The sequence below is a fragment of the Oncorhynchus masou genome, chromosome 24 (assembly GCF_036934945.1).
Source record: "Oncorhynchus masou masou isolate Uvic2021 chromosome 24, UVic_Omas_1.1, whole genome shotgun sequence".
Lineage (NCBI taxonomy): Eukaryota > Metazoa > Chordata > Actinopteri > Salmoniformes > Salmonidae > Oncorhynchus > Oncorhynchus masou.
The window spans coordinates 79822759-79839786 of record NC_088235.1 but is presented as its reverse complement, the minus strand read 5'-3'; the positions used below and the strand labels follow the sequence as shown (position 1 = coordinate 79839786).

At 42.6% G+C, this 17028-nt stretch overlaps 1 protein-coding gene across 2 annotated transcripts; it reads right to left on the bottom strand.

The window, feature by feature from the left end:
• Window positions 1–1404: 1404 nt before the first annotated feature.
• LOC135512761 (mast cell protease 1A-like) lies at window positions 1405–14590 on the bottom strand. Of its 2 annotated transcripts, none has more exons than XM_064935109.1 (5): window positions 14448–14590; window positions 11391–11541; window positions 11029–11197; window positions 10372–10638; window positions 1405–1905 (listed from the first exon to the last, which is right to left on the bottom strand). In XM_064935109.1, the coding sequence occupies exons 1-5, from the start codon at window positions 14506–14508 to the stop codon at window positions 1753–1755; spliced, it is 801 nt and encodes a 266-aa protein (XP_064791181.1). In that variant the 5' UTR covers window positions 14509–14590; the 3' UTR covers window positions 1405–1752. The 2 variants fall into 2 exon arrangements, with proteins under 2 accessions (XP_064791181.1, XP_064791182.1); XM_064935110.1 differs by having other exon boundaries at window positions 11056–11197.
• Between the last annotated feature and the right edge of the window lie 2438 nt (window positions 14591–17028).

Here is a 17028-nt window from a genome sequence, read left to right as displayed (position 1 = left end):
CAACTCCCTCTCCCTCATGCAAGAGCCGTGTCTTCTCCTGGTTGATGCTCTCCTGTGTTACCATGCCAACTATGAACAACCTTTGGTTTACAAAGGCTGACGACATTCTTGATGCTTTGAAAGACACAGTGACAGTCATAAGACCTTGCCACTCTCAGTGGTCCTGCACTAGAGGAAGAGGAGAGGGGGCATATCTTCTTACAATGAAAAACTAGTTGAGATAGGCCTGCACAGTGCACCTATTCAGAACAACATGTCAACTATGAAAGGGCCATACCTTTCTAGTCACTGTAGAAACAACAGTAAATCACATTCTAAAATGTAATGTTAGTTTAAGAGGAAGTTGTGTTGTGCTCATTGAAATGTAACCTTTTTTTGGGTGTATCTGTACTTTACTCTTTATATTTTTGACAAGTTTCACTTCACTACATTCCTAAAGAAAATGTACTTTTTACTCCATACATTTTCCCTGACTCCCCCAAGTACTTGTAACATTTCGAATGCTTAGCAGGAAAGGAAAATGGTCCAATTCACACACTTATCAAGAGAACATCCTTGGTCTTCCCTACTGCCTCTGATCTGGCACTAAACACACATGCTTTGTTTGGCACTAAAGTAATACTGTAAAAAATGTGGCAAAGCAATTCACTTTTTGTCCTGAATACTAAATCCTAGAGGAAAACCTGATTCAGTCAGCTTTCCACCAGACACTGGGAAATGAATTCACCCTTCAGGTGGAATATAACCTAAAACACAAGGCCAAATCTACACTGGAGTTACCAAGAAGACAGTGAATGTCTGTCCGAGTTGCAGTTTTGACTTAAATCTACTTTAAAATCTTAGCAAGACCTGAAAATGGTTGTCTAGCAATGTTCAACAACCAATTTGACAGAGCTTGAAGAATTTTGGAAGAAAATAATGGGCAAATGTTGCACAGTCCAAGTGTGGAAGCCTCTTAGACACCCAGAAAAACTCACAGCTGTAATTGTTGCCAAAGGTGCTTCTGCAAAGTATTGACTCAGGGGTGTGGATACTTATGTAAATTAGATATTTCTGTATTTCATTTTCAATACATTTGTACACATTTCTAAAACATGTTTTCCCTTTGGGACTATGGGATATTGTGTGTAGATGGGTGAGAGAGAAAAAATGATTCAATCCATTTTGAATTCAGGCTGTAACAACAAGATGTGGAATAAGTCGAGGGGTATAAATACTTTCTGAAGACAGACACCACAGTGATCATGTCCTCTGGCCTGAAAACAGAAGCTGTGTTGTGGTTCCAAAGCATTGTGACAGCTTCATGAAACGAGTTACTCGGAAACTTGTGGTCAAGAATACAATGTGTGGTGGTGTTTGGTGAGGACAGCTGAAGATGCGAGAAGAGCTCGCTGTCTGAAGAGGTATACTCAAATCAAACATTTATTGGTTATGTACGCAGTTTAGCATATGTTAAAATGCTTGTTACTAGCTCCTAACAATGCAATAAAATGTCAAACAAGTACACACATTGAATAAAATAAAAACACAAATCAATAAAATGCACTAACAGTAATAACAGTAATCCAAATGCAAATGACTTGAGGCTGTTACTGAAAATCAACTAAAATACAAACATACACGTGCGTGAATATACACTAATCCTACTCGAGCACACACACACACACACGGTACAGAGCTCATTGAAGAACGGACATCCTTTATTATTTGATACAATGATATATAATTGTCACTCAGTTAATGTCTCATTCCTTAATACTTAGTGATAGACTTGATCCAGGAAAGATACTTGGATATTTTGGTGTAGACGTTGGGCTTCTGTGGCTCATTGCAGTTTCCTTGCTGGTTGAATGACACAACACCTACTGCTGTCCCCTTACACACCAGAGGACCTCCTGAATCTCCCTGCAATGATAGTTGAAACAATTGGCGGGAGAAAAAAAAACAACTTTACATTTGCAAAGAAAATCACTTATTTATAATTAATGCATTATCAGAATTAAAGGGCAATTCCAACACTTTTCAACCTCATATTCATTATCTCCAGCACCAAACCAGTGTTTAAATATGAAGAGTTTGGTAAATTACCTTTTATTTTTTTAAAGAACTTATCAATGAGATTGTTGAGTTGTTTCACTATCTAATCAATGCATGGGGTTGTTCAATGACAGACATACAGGGCATTCGGAAACTTTTCAGACCCCTAGACTTATTCCACATTTTGTTACCTTATAACCTTATTGTAAAACTGATTTCAAATATTTTTCCCCTCATCAATCCACATACAATATTCCATAATGACAAAGCAAAAACAGTTTAGAAAAAACTACAAAATAAAATATCACATTTACATAAGTATACGTATTCAGCATAAGTATTCAGACCTTTGGCAGCGATTACAGCATAGATTCTTCTTGGGTATGACACTACAAGCTTGGCACACCTCTATTTGGGGAGGTTCTCCCATTCTTCTCGGCAAATTCTCTCAAGCTGTCAGGTTGGATGTGGACGTTGCTGTAAATAGAGTAAATTAGCTATCATAGCTTAAACTATTACAGACCACAAAGGGAAAGCCAGACGCTCTACACTCGCCTTCAGGCAAGCAACACTGAAGCGTGCACCAGTGGTCAGACATTCACATACACTAAGTTGACTGTGCCTTTAAACAGCTTGGGAAAATGACAGAAAATGATGTCATGGCTTTAGAAGTTTCTGATAGGCTAATTGACATAATTTTTGTCAATTGGAGTTGTACCTGTGGATGTATTTCAAGGCCTACCTTCAAACTCGGTGCCTCTTTGCTTGACATGGGAAAATCAATAGAAATCAGCCAAGACCTCAGAAAAATAATTGTAGACCTCCACGAGTCTGGTTCATCCTTGGGATGAAGGTACCACGTTTATCTGTACAAACAATAGTACGCAGGTATAAACACCATGGGACCACGCGGCCGTCATACCGCTCAGGAAGGAGACGCTTTCTGTCTCCTAGAGATGAACATACTTTGGTGCAAAAAGTGCAAATCAATCCCAGAGCAACAGCAAAGGACCTTGTGAAGATGCTGGAGGAAACAGGTACAAAAGTATCTATATCCACAGTAAACCGAGTCCTATATCGACACAACCTGAAAGTCCGCTCAGCTTGGAAGAATCCAATGCTCCAAAACCGCGATAAAAAAGCCAGACTACGGTTTGTCACTGCACATGGGGACAAAGATTGTACTTTGTAGAAATGTCCTCTGTCTGATGAAACAAAAATAGAACCATTTGGCCATAATGACCATCATTATGTTTGGAGGAAAAAGGTGGAGGCTTGCAAGTCAAAGAACACCATCCCAACTGTGAACGGTGGGGGTGGCAGCATCATGTTGTGGGGCTGCTTTGATGCAGGAGGGATTGGTGCACTTCACAAAATAGATGGCATCATGAGGAAGTGAAATGATGTGGATATATTGAAGCAACATCTCAAGACATCAGTTAGGAAGTTAAAGCTTGGTCGCAAATGGGTCTTCCAAATGGACAATGACCCCAAGCATACTTCCATAGTTGTGGAAAAATGTCTTAAGGACAACAAAGTCAAGGTATTGGAGTGGCCTTCACAAAGCTCTGACCTCAATCCTATTGAAAATTTGTAGGCAGAACGAAAAAAGCGTGTGTGAGCAAGGAGGCCTACAAACCCGACTCAGTTACATCAGCTCTGTCAGGAGGAATGGGCCAAAATTCACACAACTTATTGTGGGTAGCTTGTGGAAGGCTACCCGAAACGTTTGACCCAAGTTAAACAATTTAAAGGCAATGCTACCAAATACTAATTGAGTGTATGTAAACTTCCGACCCACTGGGTAAGAGATGAAAGAAATAAAAGCAGAAATAAAATCACTCTACTATTATTCTGAAATTTCGCATTCTTAAAATAATTGGTGATCCTAACTGACCTAAGACAGGAAATTTTTACGAGGATTAAATGTCAGGAATTGTGAAAAACTGAGTTTAAATGTATTTGGCTAAGGTGTATGTAAACCTCCGACTTCAACTGTATCGGAGAATGCTGTTCATCGACTACAGCTCGGAGTTCAACACCATAGTGCCCACAAAGCTCATCACTAAGCTAAGGGCTCCGGGACTAAACCCCTCCCACTGCAACTGGATCCTGGACTTCCTGACGGGCCGCCCTCAGGTGGTAAGAGTAGGCAACAATACGTCTGCCACGCTAATCCTTAACACTGAGGCTGTTCTTAGTCCCCTCCTGTACTTCCTGTTCACCCACGACTGCGTGGCCAAACACAACAACAACACCATCATTTAGTTTGCTGACGACACACCAGTGGTAGGCCTGATCACCGACAACGATGAGACAGCATTTAGGGAGGTCAGAGAACTGGCAGTGTGGTGCCAGGACAACAGCCTCTCCCTCAATGTGAGCAAGACAAAGTAGCTGATCTTGGACTACATGAAAAGGCAGGCCTTACAGGCCCCCATTAACATCGATGGGGCTGTAGTGGAGCGGGCTGAGAGTTTCAAGTTCCTTGGTGTCCACATCACCAACGATCTATCATGGTCCAAGCACACCAAGACAGTCGTGAAGAGGGCACGACAAAACCTATTCCCCCTCAGGAGACTGAAAATATTTGGCATGGGTCCTCAGATCCTCAAATGGTTCTACAGCTGCACCATCGAGATCCTCCTGACTGGTTGCATCGCTGCCTGGTATGGCAACTGCTCGGCCTCCGACCGCAAGGCACTACAGAGGGTGGTGCGTACGACCATGTACATCACTGGGGCCAAGCTTCCTGCCATACAGGACCTATATAATAGGCGGTGTCAGAGGAAAGCCCATACAAATTGTCAGAGACTCCTGTCTCCAAAGTTAGACTTTCCTCTGCTACCTCAAGTCTAGGACCAAAAGGCTCCTCAACAGCTTCTACCCCCAAGCCATTAGACTAAAAAAAGTATTTTTTTAAATGTATACTGCTGCTACTCCCTGTTTGTTTGTTACCTATGCAGTCATTTTGCCCCCATCTACATGTACACATTACCTCAACTAGCCTGTACCCCTGCACACTTACTCGGTACCAGTGCCCCTGTATATCGCCTCGTTATTGTGTTACTTTTTATTATTACTTTTTGAGCCTACTTGGTAAATATTTTCTTCTTCTTGAACTGCACTGTTGGTTAAGGGCTTGTAAGTAAGCATTTCACGATAAAGTCTACACTTGTTGTATTCGGAGCATGTGGCAAATCAAGTTTTTGCACAGCTATTTTCAGGTCTCCAGAGATGTTCGATCATGAACCTTCGCTCCCAGTCTGAATTCCTGAGCATTATGGAGCAGGTTTTCATCAAGGATCTCTGTACTTGGCTCCGTTCATCTTTGCCTCAATCCTGACTAATCTCCCAGTCCCTGTTGCTGAAAAACATCCCCACAGCATAATGCTGCCAACACCATGCTTCACCGTAGGGAACCATCCCTACGTAGGGAACCATCCCTGGCACCAGCCAGGTCTCTTCCAGAAGTGACTCTTGGCATTCAGGCCAAAGAGTTCAATCTTGGTTTCATCAGACAATATATCAAATCAAATCAAATTTTATTTGTCACATACACATGGTTATCAGATGTTAATGCGAGTGTAGCGAAACGCTTGTGCTTCTAGTTCCGACAATGCAGTAATAACCAACAAGTAATCTAACTAACAATTCCTAATCTACTGTCTTGTACACAGTGTAAGGGGATAAAGAATATGTACATAAGGATATATGAGTGAGTGATGGTACAGAGCAGCATAGGCAAGATACAGTAGATGGTATCGAGTACAGTATATACATGTGAGATGAGTTTGTAAACAAAGTGGCATAGTTAAAGTGGCTAGTGATACATGTATTACATAAGGATGCAGTCGATGATATAGAGTACAGTATATAGGTATGCATATGAGATGAATAATGTAGGGTAAGTAACATTATATAAGGTAGCATTGTTTAAAGTGGCTAGTGATATATTTTACAACATTTCCCATCAATTCCCATTATTAAAGTGGCTGGAGTTGAGTCAGTGTCAGTGTGTAGGCAGCAGCCACTCAATGTTAGTGGTGGCTGTTTAACAGTCTGATGGCCTTGAGATAGAAGCGGTTTTTCAGTCTCTCGGTCCCAGCTTTGATGCACCTGTACTGACCTCGCCTTCTGGATGATAGCGGGGTGAACAGGCAGTGGCTCGGGTGGTAGATGTCCTTGATGATCTTTATGGCCTTCCTGTAACATCGGGTGGTGTAGGTGTCCTGGAGGGCAGGTAGTTTGCCCCCGATGATGCGTTGTGCAGACCTCACTACCCTCTGGAGAGCCTTACGGTTGTGGGCGGAGCAGTTGCCGTACCAGGCGGTGATACAGCCCGCCAGGATGCTCTCGATTGTGCCTCTGTAGAAGTTTGTGAGTGCTTTTGGTGACAAGCCGAATTTCTTCAGCCTCCTGAGGTTGAAGAGACGCTGCTGCGCCTTCTTCACAATGCTGTCTGTGTGAGTGGACCAATTCAGTTTGTCTGTGATGTGTATGCCGAGGAACTTAAAACTTGCTACTCTCTCCACTACTGTTCCATCGATGTGGATAGGGGGTGTTCCCTCTGCTGTTTCCTGAAGTCCACAATCATCTCCTTAGTTTTGTTGACGTTGAGTGTGAGGTTATTTTCCTGACACCACACTCCGAGGGCCCTCACCTCCTCCCTGTAGGCCGTCTCGTCGTTGTTGGTAATCAAGCCTACCACTGTTGTGTCGTCCGCAAACTTGATGATTGAGTTGGAGGCGTGCAGTGGCCACGCAGTCGTGGGTGAACAGGGAGTACAGGAGAGGGCTCAGAACGCACCTTTGTGGGGCCCCAGTGTTGAGGATCAGCGGGGAGGAGATGTTGTTACCTACCCTCACCACCTGGGGGCGGCCCGTCAGGAAGTCCAGTACCCAGTTGCACAGGGCGGGGTCGAGACCCAGGGTCTCGAGCTTGATGACGAGCTTGGAGGGTACTATGGTGTTGAATGCCGAGCTGTAGTCGATGAACAGCATTCTCACATAGGTATTCCTCTTGTCCAGATGGGTTAGGGCAGTGTGCAGTGTGGTTGAGATTGCATCGTCTGTGGACCTATTTGAGCGGTAAGCAAATTGGAGTGGGTCTAGGGAGTCAGGTAGGGTGGAGGTGATATGGTCCTTGACTAGTCTCTCAAAGCACTTCATGATGACGGAAGTGAGTGCTACGGGGCGGTAGTCGTTTAGCTCAGTTACCTTAGCTTTCTTGGGAACAGGAACGATGGTGGCCCTCTTGAAGCATGTGGGAACAGCAGACTGGTATAGGGATTGATTGAATATGTCCGTAAACACACCAGCCAGCTGGTCTGCGCATGCTCTGAGGGCGCGGCTGGGGATGCCGTCTGGGCCTGCAGCCTTGCGAGGGTTAACACGTTTAAATGTTTTACTCACCTCGGCTGCAGTGAAGGAGAGACCGCATTTTTCCGTTGCAGGCAGTGTCAGTGGCACTGTATTGTCCTCAAAGCGGGCAAAAAAGTTATTTAGTCTGCCTGGGAGCAAGACATCCTGGTCCGTGACTGGGCTGGATTTCTTCCTGTAGTCCGTGATTGACTGTAGACCCTGCCACATGCCTCTTGTGTCTGAGCCGTTGAATTGGGATTCTACTTTGTCTCTGTACTGACTTAGCTTGTTTGATAGCTTGAATAGCTGCATTGATTGTATTCAGTCATGTTACCAGACACCTTGCCCTGATTGAAAGCAGTGGTTCGTGCTTTCAGTTTCACACGAATGCTGCCATCAATCCAAGGTTTCTGGTTAGGGAATGTTTTAATCGTTGCTATGGGAACGACATCTTCAACGCACGTTCTAATGAACTCGCACACCGAATCAGCGTATTCGTCAATGTTGTATAATCTTGTTTCTCATAATCTGAGAGTCCTTTAGGTGCCTTTTGACAAACTCCAAGCAGGCTGTCATGCACCTTTTACTGAAGAGTGGCCACTCTTCCATAAAAGCCTGATTGGTGAAGTGCTGCAGAGATGGTTGGCTTTCTGGAAGGTTCTCCCATCTCAACAGAAGAACTCTAGAGCTCTGTCAGAGTGACCATCAGGTTCTTGGTCTCCTCCCTGACCAAGGCCCTACTCCCCCGATTGCTCAGTTTGGCTCGGTGGTCAGCTCTAGGAAGAGTCTTGGTGGTTTCAAACTGTGCTGCATACATTTTTTGGCACCCTTCCACCGATCTGTGCCTTGACACAGTCCTGTCTCGCAGTTCTACGGACAATTAATTCATCCTCATGGCTTGGCTTTTGCCCTGACATGCACTGTCAAGTGTGGGACCTTATATAGACAGGTGTGTTCCTTTCCAAATCATGTCCAATCAATTGAATTTACCACAGGTGGACTCTGTCAACATGAATATAAATATTTTACACACACATGAAGGTACCCATTAGCAATCATTTCTGATGGAAAAGCACAAATGTGAAAACATTTGTGGATTTAGCATTTTGGAAATAATCTGTTCATGTGTGAAAACGCATTTGTAGGATCTGTGGTTAAAATTACACTGCTCAAAAAAATAAAGGGAACACTTAAACAACACAATGTAACTCCAAGTCAATCACACTTCTGTGAAATCAAACTGTCCACTTAGGAAGCAACACTGATTGACAATCAATTTCACATGCTGTTGTGCAAATGGAATAGACAACAGGTGGAAATTATAGGCAATTAGCAAGACACCCCCAATAAAGGAGTGGTTCTGCAGGTGGTGACCACAGACCACTTCTCAGTTCCTATGCTTCCTGGCTGATGTTTTGGTCACTTTTGAATACTGGCGGTCCTTTCACTCTAGTGGTAGCATAAGACGGAGTCTACAACCCACACAAGTGGCTCAGGTAGTGCAGCTCATCCAGGATGGAACATCAATGCGAGCTGTGGTAAGAAGGTTTTCCGTGTCTGTCAGCGAAGTGTCCAGAGCATGGAGGTGCTACCAGGAGACCAGGAGGCCAGTACATCAGGAGACGTGAAGGAGGCCGTAAGAGGGTAACAACCCAGCAGCAGGACTGCTACCTCCGCCTTTGTGCAAGGAGGAGCAGGAGGAGCACTACCAGAGCCCTGCAAAATGACCTCCAGCAGGCCACAAATGTGCATGTGTCTGCTCAAACGGTCAGAAACAGACTCCATGAGGGTGGTATGAGGGCCCGACATCCACAGGTGGGGGTTGTGCTTACAGCCCAACACCGTGCATTACGTTTGGCATTTGGTAGAGAACACCAAGATTGGCAAATTCGCCACTGGCGCCCTGTGCTCTTCACAGATGAAAGCAGGTTCACACTGAGCACGTGACAGATGTCTGGAGACCCCGTGGAGAACGTTCTGCTGCCTGCAACATCCTCCAGCATGACCGGTTTGGCGGTGGGTCAGTCATGGTGTGGGGTGGCATTTCTTTGGGGGGCCGCACAGCCCTCCATTTGCTCGCCAGAGGTAGCCTGACTGCCATTAGGTACCGAGATGAGATCCTCAGACCCCTTGTGAGACCATATGCTGGTGCGGTTGGCCCTGGGTTCCTCCTAATGCAAAACAATGCTAGACCTCATGTGGCTGGAGTGTGTCAGCAGTCCCTGCAAGAGGAAGGCATTGATGCTATGGACTGGCCCACCCATTCCCCAGACCCGAATCCAATTGAGCACATCTGGGACATCATGTCTCGCTCCATCCACCAATGCCACGTTGCACCACAGACTGTCCAGGAGTTGGCGGATGCTTTAGTCCAGGTCTGGGAGGAGATCCCTCAGGAGACCATCCGCCACCTCATCAGGAGCATGCCCAGGCGTTGTAGGGACGTCATACAGGCACGTGGAGGACACACACACTACTGAGCCTCATTTTGACTTGTTTTAAGGACATTACATCAAAGTTGGATCAGCCTGTAGTGTGGTTTTCCACTTTCAGTTTGAGTGTGACTCCAAATCCAGACCTCAATGGGTTGATAAATTTGATTTCCATTGATAATTGTTGTGATTTTGTTGTCAGCACATTCAACTATGTAAAGAAAAAAGTATTTAATAAGAATATTTCTTTCATTCAGATCTAGGATGTGTTATTTTAGTGTTCCCTTTATTTTTTTGAGCAGTGTATTTTCAAGACCTGTAACGAGTTTCTAGGCCAAGGGAGGGTATTTCCTTCCACCCCGTGTCACCACAAATCACATAGTGACTGAAAATGTTTACATTTTTGATGTCATTGGGTAGAACTTTTTTACTACAAAGTGTTGACATGTGCCATGTTCACACTGGTATTGTGCTGGTGATAATGAAAATGAGGTTTAAAAGTGGTGGAGTTGCCCTTTAACTACATTCTATGACCATACCTGGCAAACACCCTTATAATCAGCAGCGGTACCACCGGCACATATCAGGGACGGAGTTATGGTGGCAGAGTTCCCCCAAGATCTCTGGCAGGAACGTCTGTCTACAACGGTGACATTCACCTCCAGAAGGCGTGGGTTTGCAGTGCCCCCTGTTTCTGTGGCACCCCACCCTGCCACAGTACAGAAGGATTTGGCCTTGATGTCCTGGTCTTTCTTAGGGAGAGGGATCTGCTGCACAGCTTTGCTCTTCGGGGTCGTTTTGACAAGCTACAGTTAGAGCACATGACTGGAGTTAGGTTTTCTAAGAAGCTATAGGATACATTATGCAACATCAATAGCCACTATGTACGCACATGGTCAAAGGTTTTCATACATGACTATGGGTCGTGTGGCTCAGTTGGTTGAGCATAGCGCTTGTAAGTTGCCAAAGTTGTGGGTTCGATTCCCAGGAAGGACCAGTACAAACAAAGTGAAAAAATGAAGATGTATGAATATTGTAAGTTAGTCTGCATAAGAGCATCTGCTAAACGACTAAAATGTAGATGTAAATTACACCTTGTTTGAAAAAAATTGAAATGTTAATAGATGTTATTTATAACAGTACATTTGGCATTTATTATTTGGGGAATGGGGTGCTAAGCTAAGAAACATTCTCACATTGTGCATACTTCCTCTGTCATGTACCTGCAACAGCATGATGTCGTTCTCCAATTTCTTAGCATTGTAACCAGGATGTATGTGGTAATATTTCACATCAACCCTGTAAGAAGAACTTTCCTGTCTTGTGATGTCATGAGCACCAACCACAATCGTCAGATTCACAGCCCTATGAAGAGGAAACCACAGTATACTTACTGAGCAGCTAAGCACACAGAACATTCTACAGCATAAAACAAATCTGCAATTTTTAAACAGATACCACAGAATTATTTATGACTTTTAGGTGTGAGTAGTTGAAGTTGTAGGATGTCATTTTCTTACATAAATAGTTCAATAGGATAAGAGTAAAACACAATTACCATTTGTAGCAGTGGGCGGCTGTCATGACAAAGCTCTCAGACACGAGGAACCCTCCACAGATGTGTGACTTCTTTGCTTGTACAGAGACCATGTAGGGTTTGGAGTGGCGTGTGGCTTCTGCTCCATTCACTATGCCAGAGTCCTGGTAGGCTGAGACAGAGAGATTTGCCTAAATGAAACGTAGGTAGTGGTAGGCTATCACATCGGTACAAGATATTTAATTATTTTTCATGACATTTAAAAATATATATTTACACTACCAGTCAAAAGTTTGTGGTCACTTAGAAATGTCCTTGTTTTCCATTAAAGCATCCATGAAATGAGTTGCAAATTGACTAGGACATATAGTCAAGTCGTTGAAAAGGTTATAAATAATGATTTTTAATTTAAATAATAATTGTGTCCAAACTTTGCTTTCGTCAAAGAATCCTCCATTTGCCGCAATTACAGCCTTGCAGACCTTTGGCATTCTAGTTGTCAATTTGTTGAGGTAATCTGAAGAGATTTCACCCCATGCTTCCTGAAGCACCTCCCATAAATTGGATTGGCTTGATGGGCACTTTTTATGTACCATACGGTCAAGCTGCTCCCACAACAGCTCAATAGGGTTGAGATCCGGTGACTGTGCTGGCCACTCCATTAGAGACAGAATACCAGCTGACTGCTTCTTCCTAAATAGTTATTTTATAGTTTGGAGCTGTGCTTTGGGTCATTGTCCTGTTGTAGGAGGAAATTGGCTCCAATTAAGCGTTGCAAAATGGAGTTTCAGCCTTCCTTCTTTAAGATCCCTTTTACCCTGTACAAATCTCACACTTTACCACCACCAAAGCACCCCTAGACATCACATTGCCACCACCATGATTGACAGATGGCGTGAAGCACTCCTCCAGCATATTTTCATTTTTTCTGCGTCTCACGAATGTTCTTCTTTGTGATCCAAACACCTCAAACTTAGATTTGCCTGTCCATAACACCTTTTTCCAATCTTCCTCTGTCCAGTGTCTGTGTTCTTTTACCCATCTTAATTTTTTATTTTTATTGGCCAGTCTGAGATATGGCTTTTTCTTTGCAACTCTGCCTAGGAGGCCAGAATCCCGGAGTCGCCTCTTCACTGTTGACATTGAGACTGGTGTTTTGCGGGTACTATTTGATGAAGCTGCCAGTTGAGGACTTGAGGCGTCTCTTTCTCAAACTAGACACTAATGTACTTGTCCTCTTGCTCATTTGTGCACCAAGGCATCCCACTCCTCTTTCTATTCTGGTTAGAGCCGGTTTGCACTGTTCTGTGAAGGGAGTAGTACACAGCGTTGTACGAGATCTTCAGTTTCTTGCCAATTTCTTGCATAGAATAGCATTCATTTCTCAGAACAAGAATAGACTGACGAGTTTCAGAAGAAAGTGCTTTGTTTCTGGCCATTTTAGCCTGTAATCGAACCCACAAATGCTGATGCTCAAGATATTCAACTAGTCTAAAGAAGGCCAGTTTTATTGCTTCTTTAATCAGGACAACAGTTTTCAGCTGTGCTAACATAACTGCAAAAGGGTTTTATAATGATATACTTGGATTAGCTAACACAACGTGCCTTTGGAACACATGAGTGATGGTTGCTGATAATGGGCCTCTGTACACATGTAAATGTAGATATTCCATGACAAATCTGCCATTTCCAGCGAAAATAGTCATTTACTACATTAACAATGTCTACACTGTATTTCTGAACAATTTGATGTTATTTTCAAAGGACAAAAAAAAGCTTTTCTTACAAAACAAGGACAGTTCTAAGTGACCCCAAACTTTTGAACAGTAGTGTATATATTTTTGATCCTTTACTTAACTAGGCAAGTTGTTTTTGAAAGAAAAGCATTTATTTTTTTATTTTTTTATTTCCATTTAAAATATCATCAAATTGATCAGAAATAGTGAGACATTTAATGTTGTAAATTACTTCTTATTTCCTTAAAATCATTCTCAATCTTTCTTTTATCAAATGTAAATATGATATAATGTACGATATTGAATGAGAGACTTTTAAAGCAAGAAAAATAAAGTAATAAAAATACAATTTTAAAAAGTAAAGAGCAGAATCCAGGCAGTATCACAACTGACTTGCCTAGTTAAGTAAAGGTTAAGAACTAATTCTTATTTACAATGACTGCCTACACCGGCCAAACCCGGACGACGCTGGGCCAATTGTGCGCCGCCCTATGGGACTCCCAATCATGGCCGGTTGTGATACAGCCTGGATTCTGCTCTTTACTTTTTAAAATTGTGTTTATTACTTTATTATCATTTTATTTTTTATTGCTTTAAAAATATTTCTCATTCAACATCAATACATTATCACATTTACATTTGATAAAGAGATTGAGAATGATTTTAAGGAAATAAGAAGTAATTTACAACATTAAATGTCTCACTATTTCTGATCAATTTGATATTTTAAATGGAAATTACTTTTTTTTTTTTAAATTGCTTTTCTTTCAAAAACAATAATATTTCTATGTGACCCCAAACCTTTTGAACGGTAGAATATATATATATTAGTTGGAACGGTAGAGTATTTTTTTAAACTGCGCTTTACTTTTTAAAATTGTGTTTTTATTACATTACTGTTATTTTTTATTTTTTTGCTTTAAAAATCTCATTCAACATCAATACCATACATTACATTTACATTTCTTTGTAAAGAAAAATTGAGAATGAAATCAAAAGTCAAAAGTCAAGAACTTCATCGTTCACCCCCTCCACGTTTTGTTTCAATGGTTCTTCTCCTTTTCAATTCAATTCATATTTGTTTAAAGACTGTCTCGCTGGAAACCAAAATATTTTCAAATGTATGTCAGCACAGGGTTTTCCATATTTGTGCGTTTACTATACAACTAAATTATTCATTGTACCATAATTGTCAGGTTACATTGTAAAACCAGAAAGAAGACCTGTGTGTCTATGTCCCTAGCGTCCCTTTGCTGTTCCAGAGAATAGAAGGTAAAATGTCCCACTCTGCTGCCCTCTGACCCAAGAGTGTGTAGACATAAAAGGTTAAGTTTGGTCTTACCTGTGAGCCCTGGAGCAGGCAGGAGAGTGATGAGCAGGAGCAGGAGAGATGTGGCAGCCATGTTGTCAAAGAGCGTGTGAACGTGTTTGAGAGAGTGTAAGAGAGTGTGATGGGGTCTTTGTCTTCTCAGACTGGTGGGTTTAGAAGTGTCTCTATGAACTTCTTCACAGGATGTACCACCTGCTAGCTTCACAGGATCTCACCTATCAGAGTGTGAACTTTCCTTAGGTACTATCAATTGACACCTCTTATAGGCCTAGATCATCTACCACATTGTGACTTAATATTTGCTGGAAAGAAGGATTATAATATCTTTTTCTACCTAATTGTACTATAAGTTACCTTTCTTTGATCAGACAGATGGACTGTTTTAATCACTACTTTTTCACTTGAAAAATAGCTTAAAGTATTTGTAATTCCAGATAGTATTCATGGTTTAATATCACTGTAATGCTTGTATTTAGTTAAGAAATGCTTGTAGACTCATTTTGTCAGCCATGTGTCTCAGCTACTGTAGTATATCCAGCAGAGGGGGACAAGAGTCACAAATATTTCTGAAAGTTATCCAGTCTTACATCCAAAAGATTATGCAGCGTCCCCAGTGGAAAGAATCAACATGGTGCTGGTTACCCACATTCAGTGATTCTCCCCTCCTAGAATGCACTGTGCAACATTAACCGAGTGTATTTTACATAACATCAGAGAATTCCACCAGCTTATCCCCTGTTATTACCATTTTCTAAAGTCTATGCTTTCTCCCTCATTCAAGACAAGAGCTATATTTCTTACATGGTCGATGCCCTCCTTTCTTTTTCTTCTTTTTTCCACCTTTATTTAACCAGGTAGGCAAGTTGAGAACAAGTTCACATTTACAATTGCGACCTGGTCAAGATAAAGCAAAGCAGTTCGACACATACAACAACACAGAGTTACACATGGAGTAAAACAAACATACAGTCAATAATACAGTAGAAAAATAAGTCTATATACAATATGAGCAAATAAGGTGAGATAAGGGAAGTAAGAAGGCCAGAAGAAAAAAAAAGCCATGGTGGCAAAGTAAATACAATATAGCAAGTAAAACACTGGAATGGTAGATTTGCAGTGGGAGAATGTGCAAGGTAGAAATAATGGGTTGCAAAGGAGCAAAATAAATACAGTAGGGGAAGAGGTAGTTGTTTGGGCTAAATTATAGATGGGCTATGTACAGGTGCAGTAATCTGTGAGCTGCTCTGACAGCTGATGCTTAAAGCTAGTGAGGGAGATAAGTGTTTCCAGTTTGAGATATTTGTAGTTCATTCCAGTCATTGGCAGCAGAGAACTGGAAGGAGAGGCGGCCAAAGGAAGAATTGGTTGAGGGTGACCAGAGATATATACCTGCTGGAGCGTGTGCTACAGGTGGGTGCTGCTATGGTGACCAGCGAGCTGAGATAAGGGGGGACTTTACCTATCAGGGTCTTGTAGATGACCTGGAGCCAGTGGGTTTGGTGACGAGTATGAAGCGAGGGCCAGCCAAAGAGAGGGTACAGGTCGCAGTGGTGGGTAGTGTATGGGGCTTTGGTGACAAAAAGGATTGCACTGTGAGAGACTGCATCCAATTTATTGAGTAGGGTATTGGAGGCTATTTTGTAAATGACATCGCCAAAGTCGAGGATTGGTAGGATGGTCAGTTTTACAAGGGTATGTTTGGCAGCATGAGTTAAGGATGCTTTGTTGCGAAATAGGAAGCCAATTCTAAATTTAACTTTGGATTGGAGATGTTTGATGTGAGTCTGGAAGGAGAGTTTACAGTCTAACCAGACACCTAGGTATTTGTAGTTGTCCACATATTCTAAGTCAGAACCATCCAGAGTAGTGATGTTGGACGGGCGGGCAGGTAGCGATCGGTTGAAGAGCATGCATTTAGTTTTACTTGTATTTAAGAGCAATTGGAGGCCACGGAAGGAGAGTTGTATGGCATTGAAGCTCGTCTGGAGCGTTGTTAACACAGTGTCAAAATAAGGGCCAGAAGTATACAGAATGGTGTCGTCTGCGTAGAGGTGGATCAGAGACTCACCAGCAGCAAGAGCGACATCATTGATGTATACAGAGAAAAGAGTCGGTCCAAGGATTTAACCCTGTGGCACCCCCATAGAGACTGCCAGAGGCCCGGACAACAGGCCCTCCGATTTGACACACTGAACTCTATCAGAGAAGTAGTTGGTGAACCAGGGGGAGGCAATCATTTGAGAAACCAAGGCTATCGAGTCTGCCGATGAGGATGTGGTGATGAATCAATGAATACGGCTGTACAGTATTGTTTCTTATCGATGGCGGTTAAGATATCGTTTAGGACCTTGAGCGTGGCTGAGGTACACCCATGACCAGCTCTGAAACCAGATTGCATAGTGGAGAAGGTATGGTGGGATTCGAAATGGTCGGTAATCTGTTTGTTGACTTGGCTTTCAAAGACCTTAGAAAGGCAGGGTAGGATAGATATAGGTCTGTAGCAGTTTGGGTCAATAGTGTCCCCCTTTTGAAGAGGGGGATGACCGCAGTTGCTTTCCAATCTTTGGGAATCTCAGACAACACGAAAGAGAGG

Bases quoted from the DNA above. Each gene is read 5' to 3' on its own strand.
- LOC135512761 (XM_064935109.1), bottom strand. From the start codon at position 14,508: ATGGCTGCCACATCTCTCCTGCTCCTGCTCATCACTCTCCTGCCTGCT. The intron at 10,639-11,028 runs GTGAGAATGTTT...CTCTAACTGTAG, and splicing joins ACAGAGGAAGTATGCACAAT to CTTGTCAAAACGACCCCGAA. The intron at 1,906-10,371 runs GTATGGTCATAG...CTATCATTGCAG, and splicing joins ATTATAAGGGTGTTTGCCAG to GGAGATTCAGGAGGTCCTCT.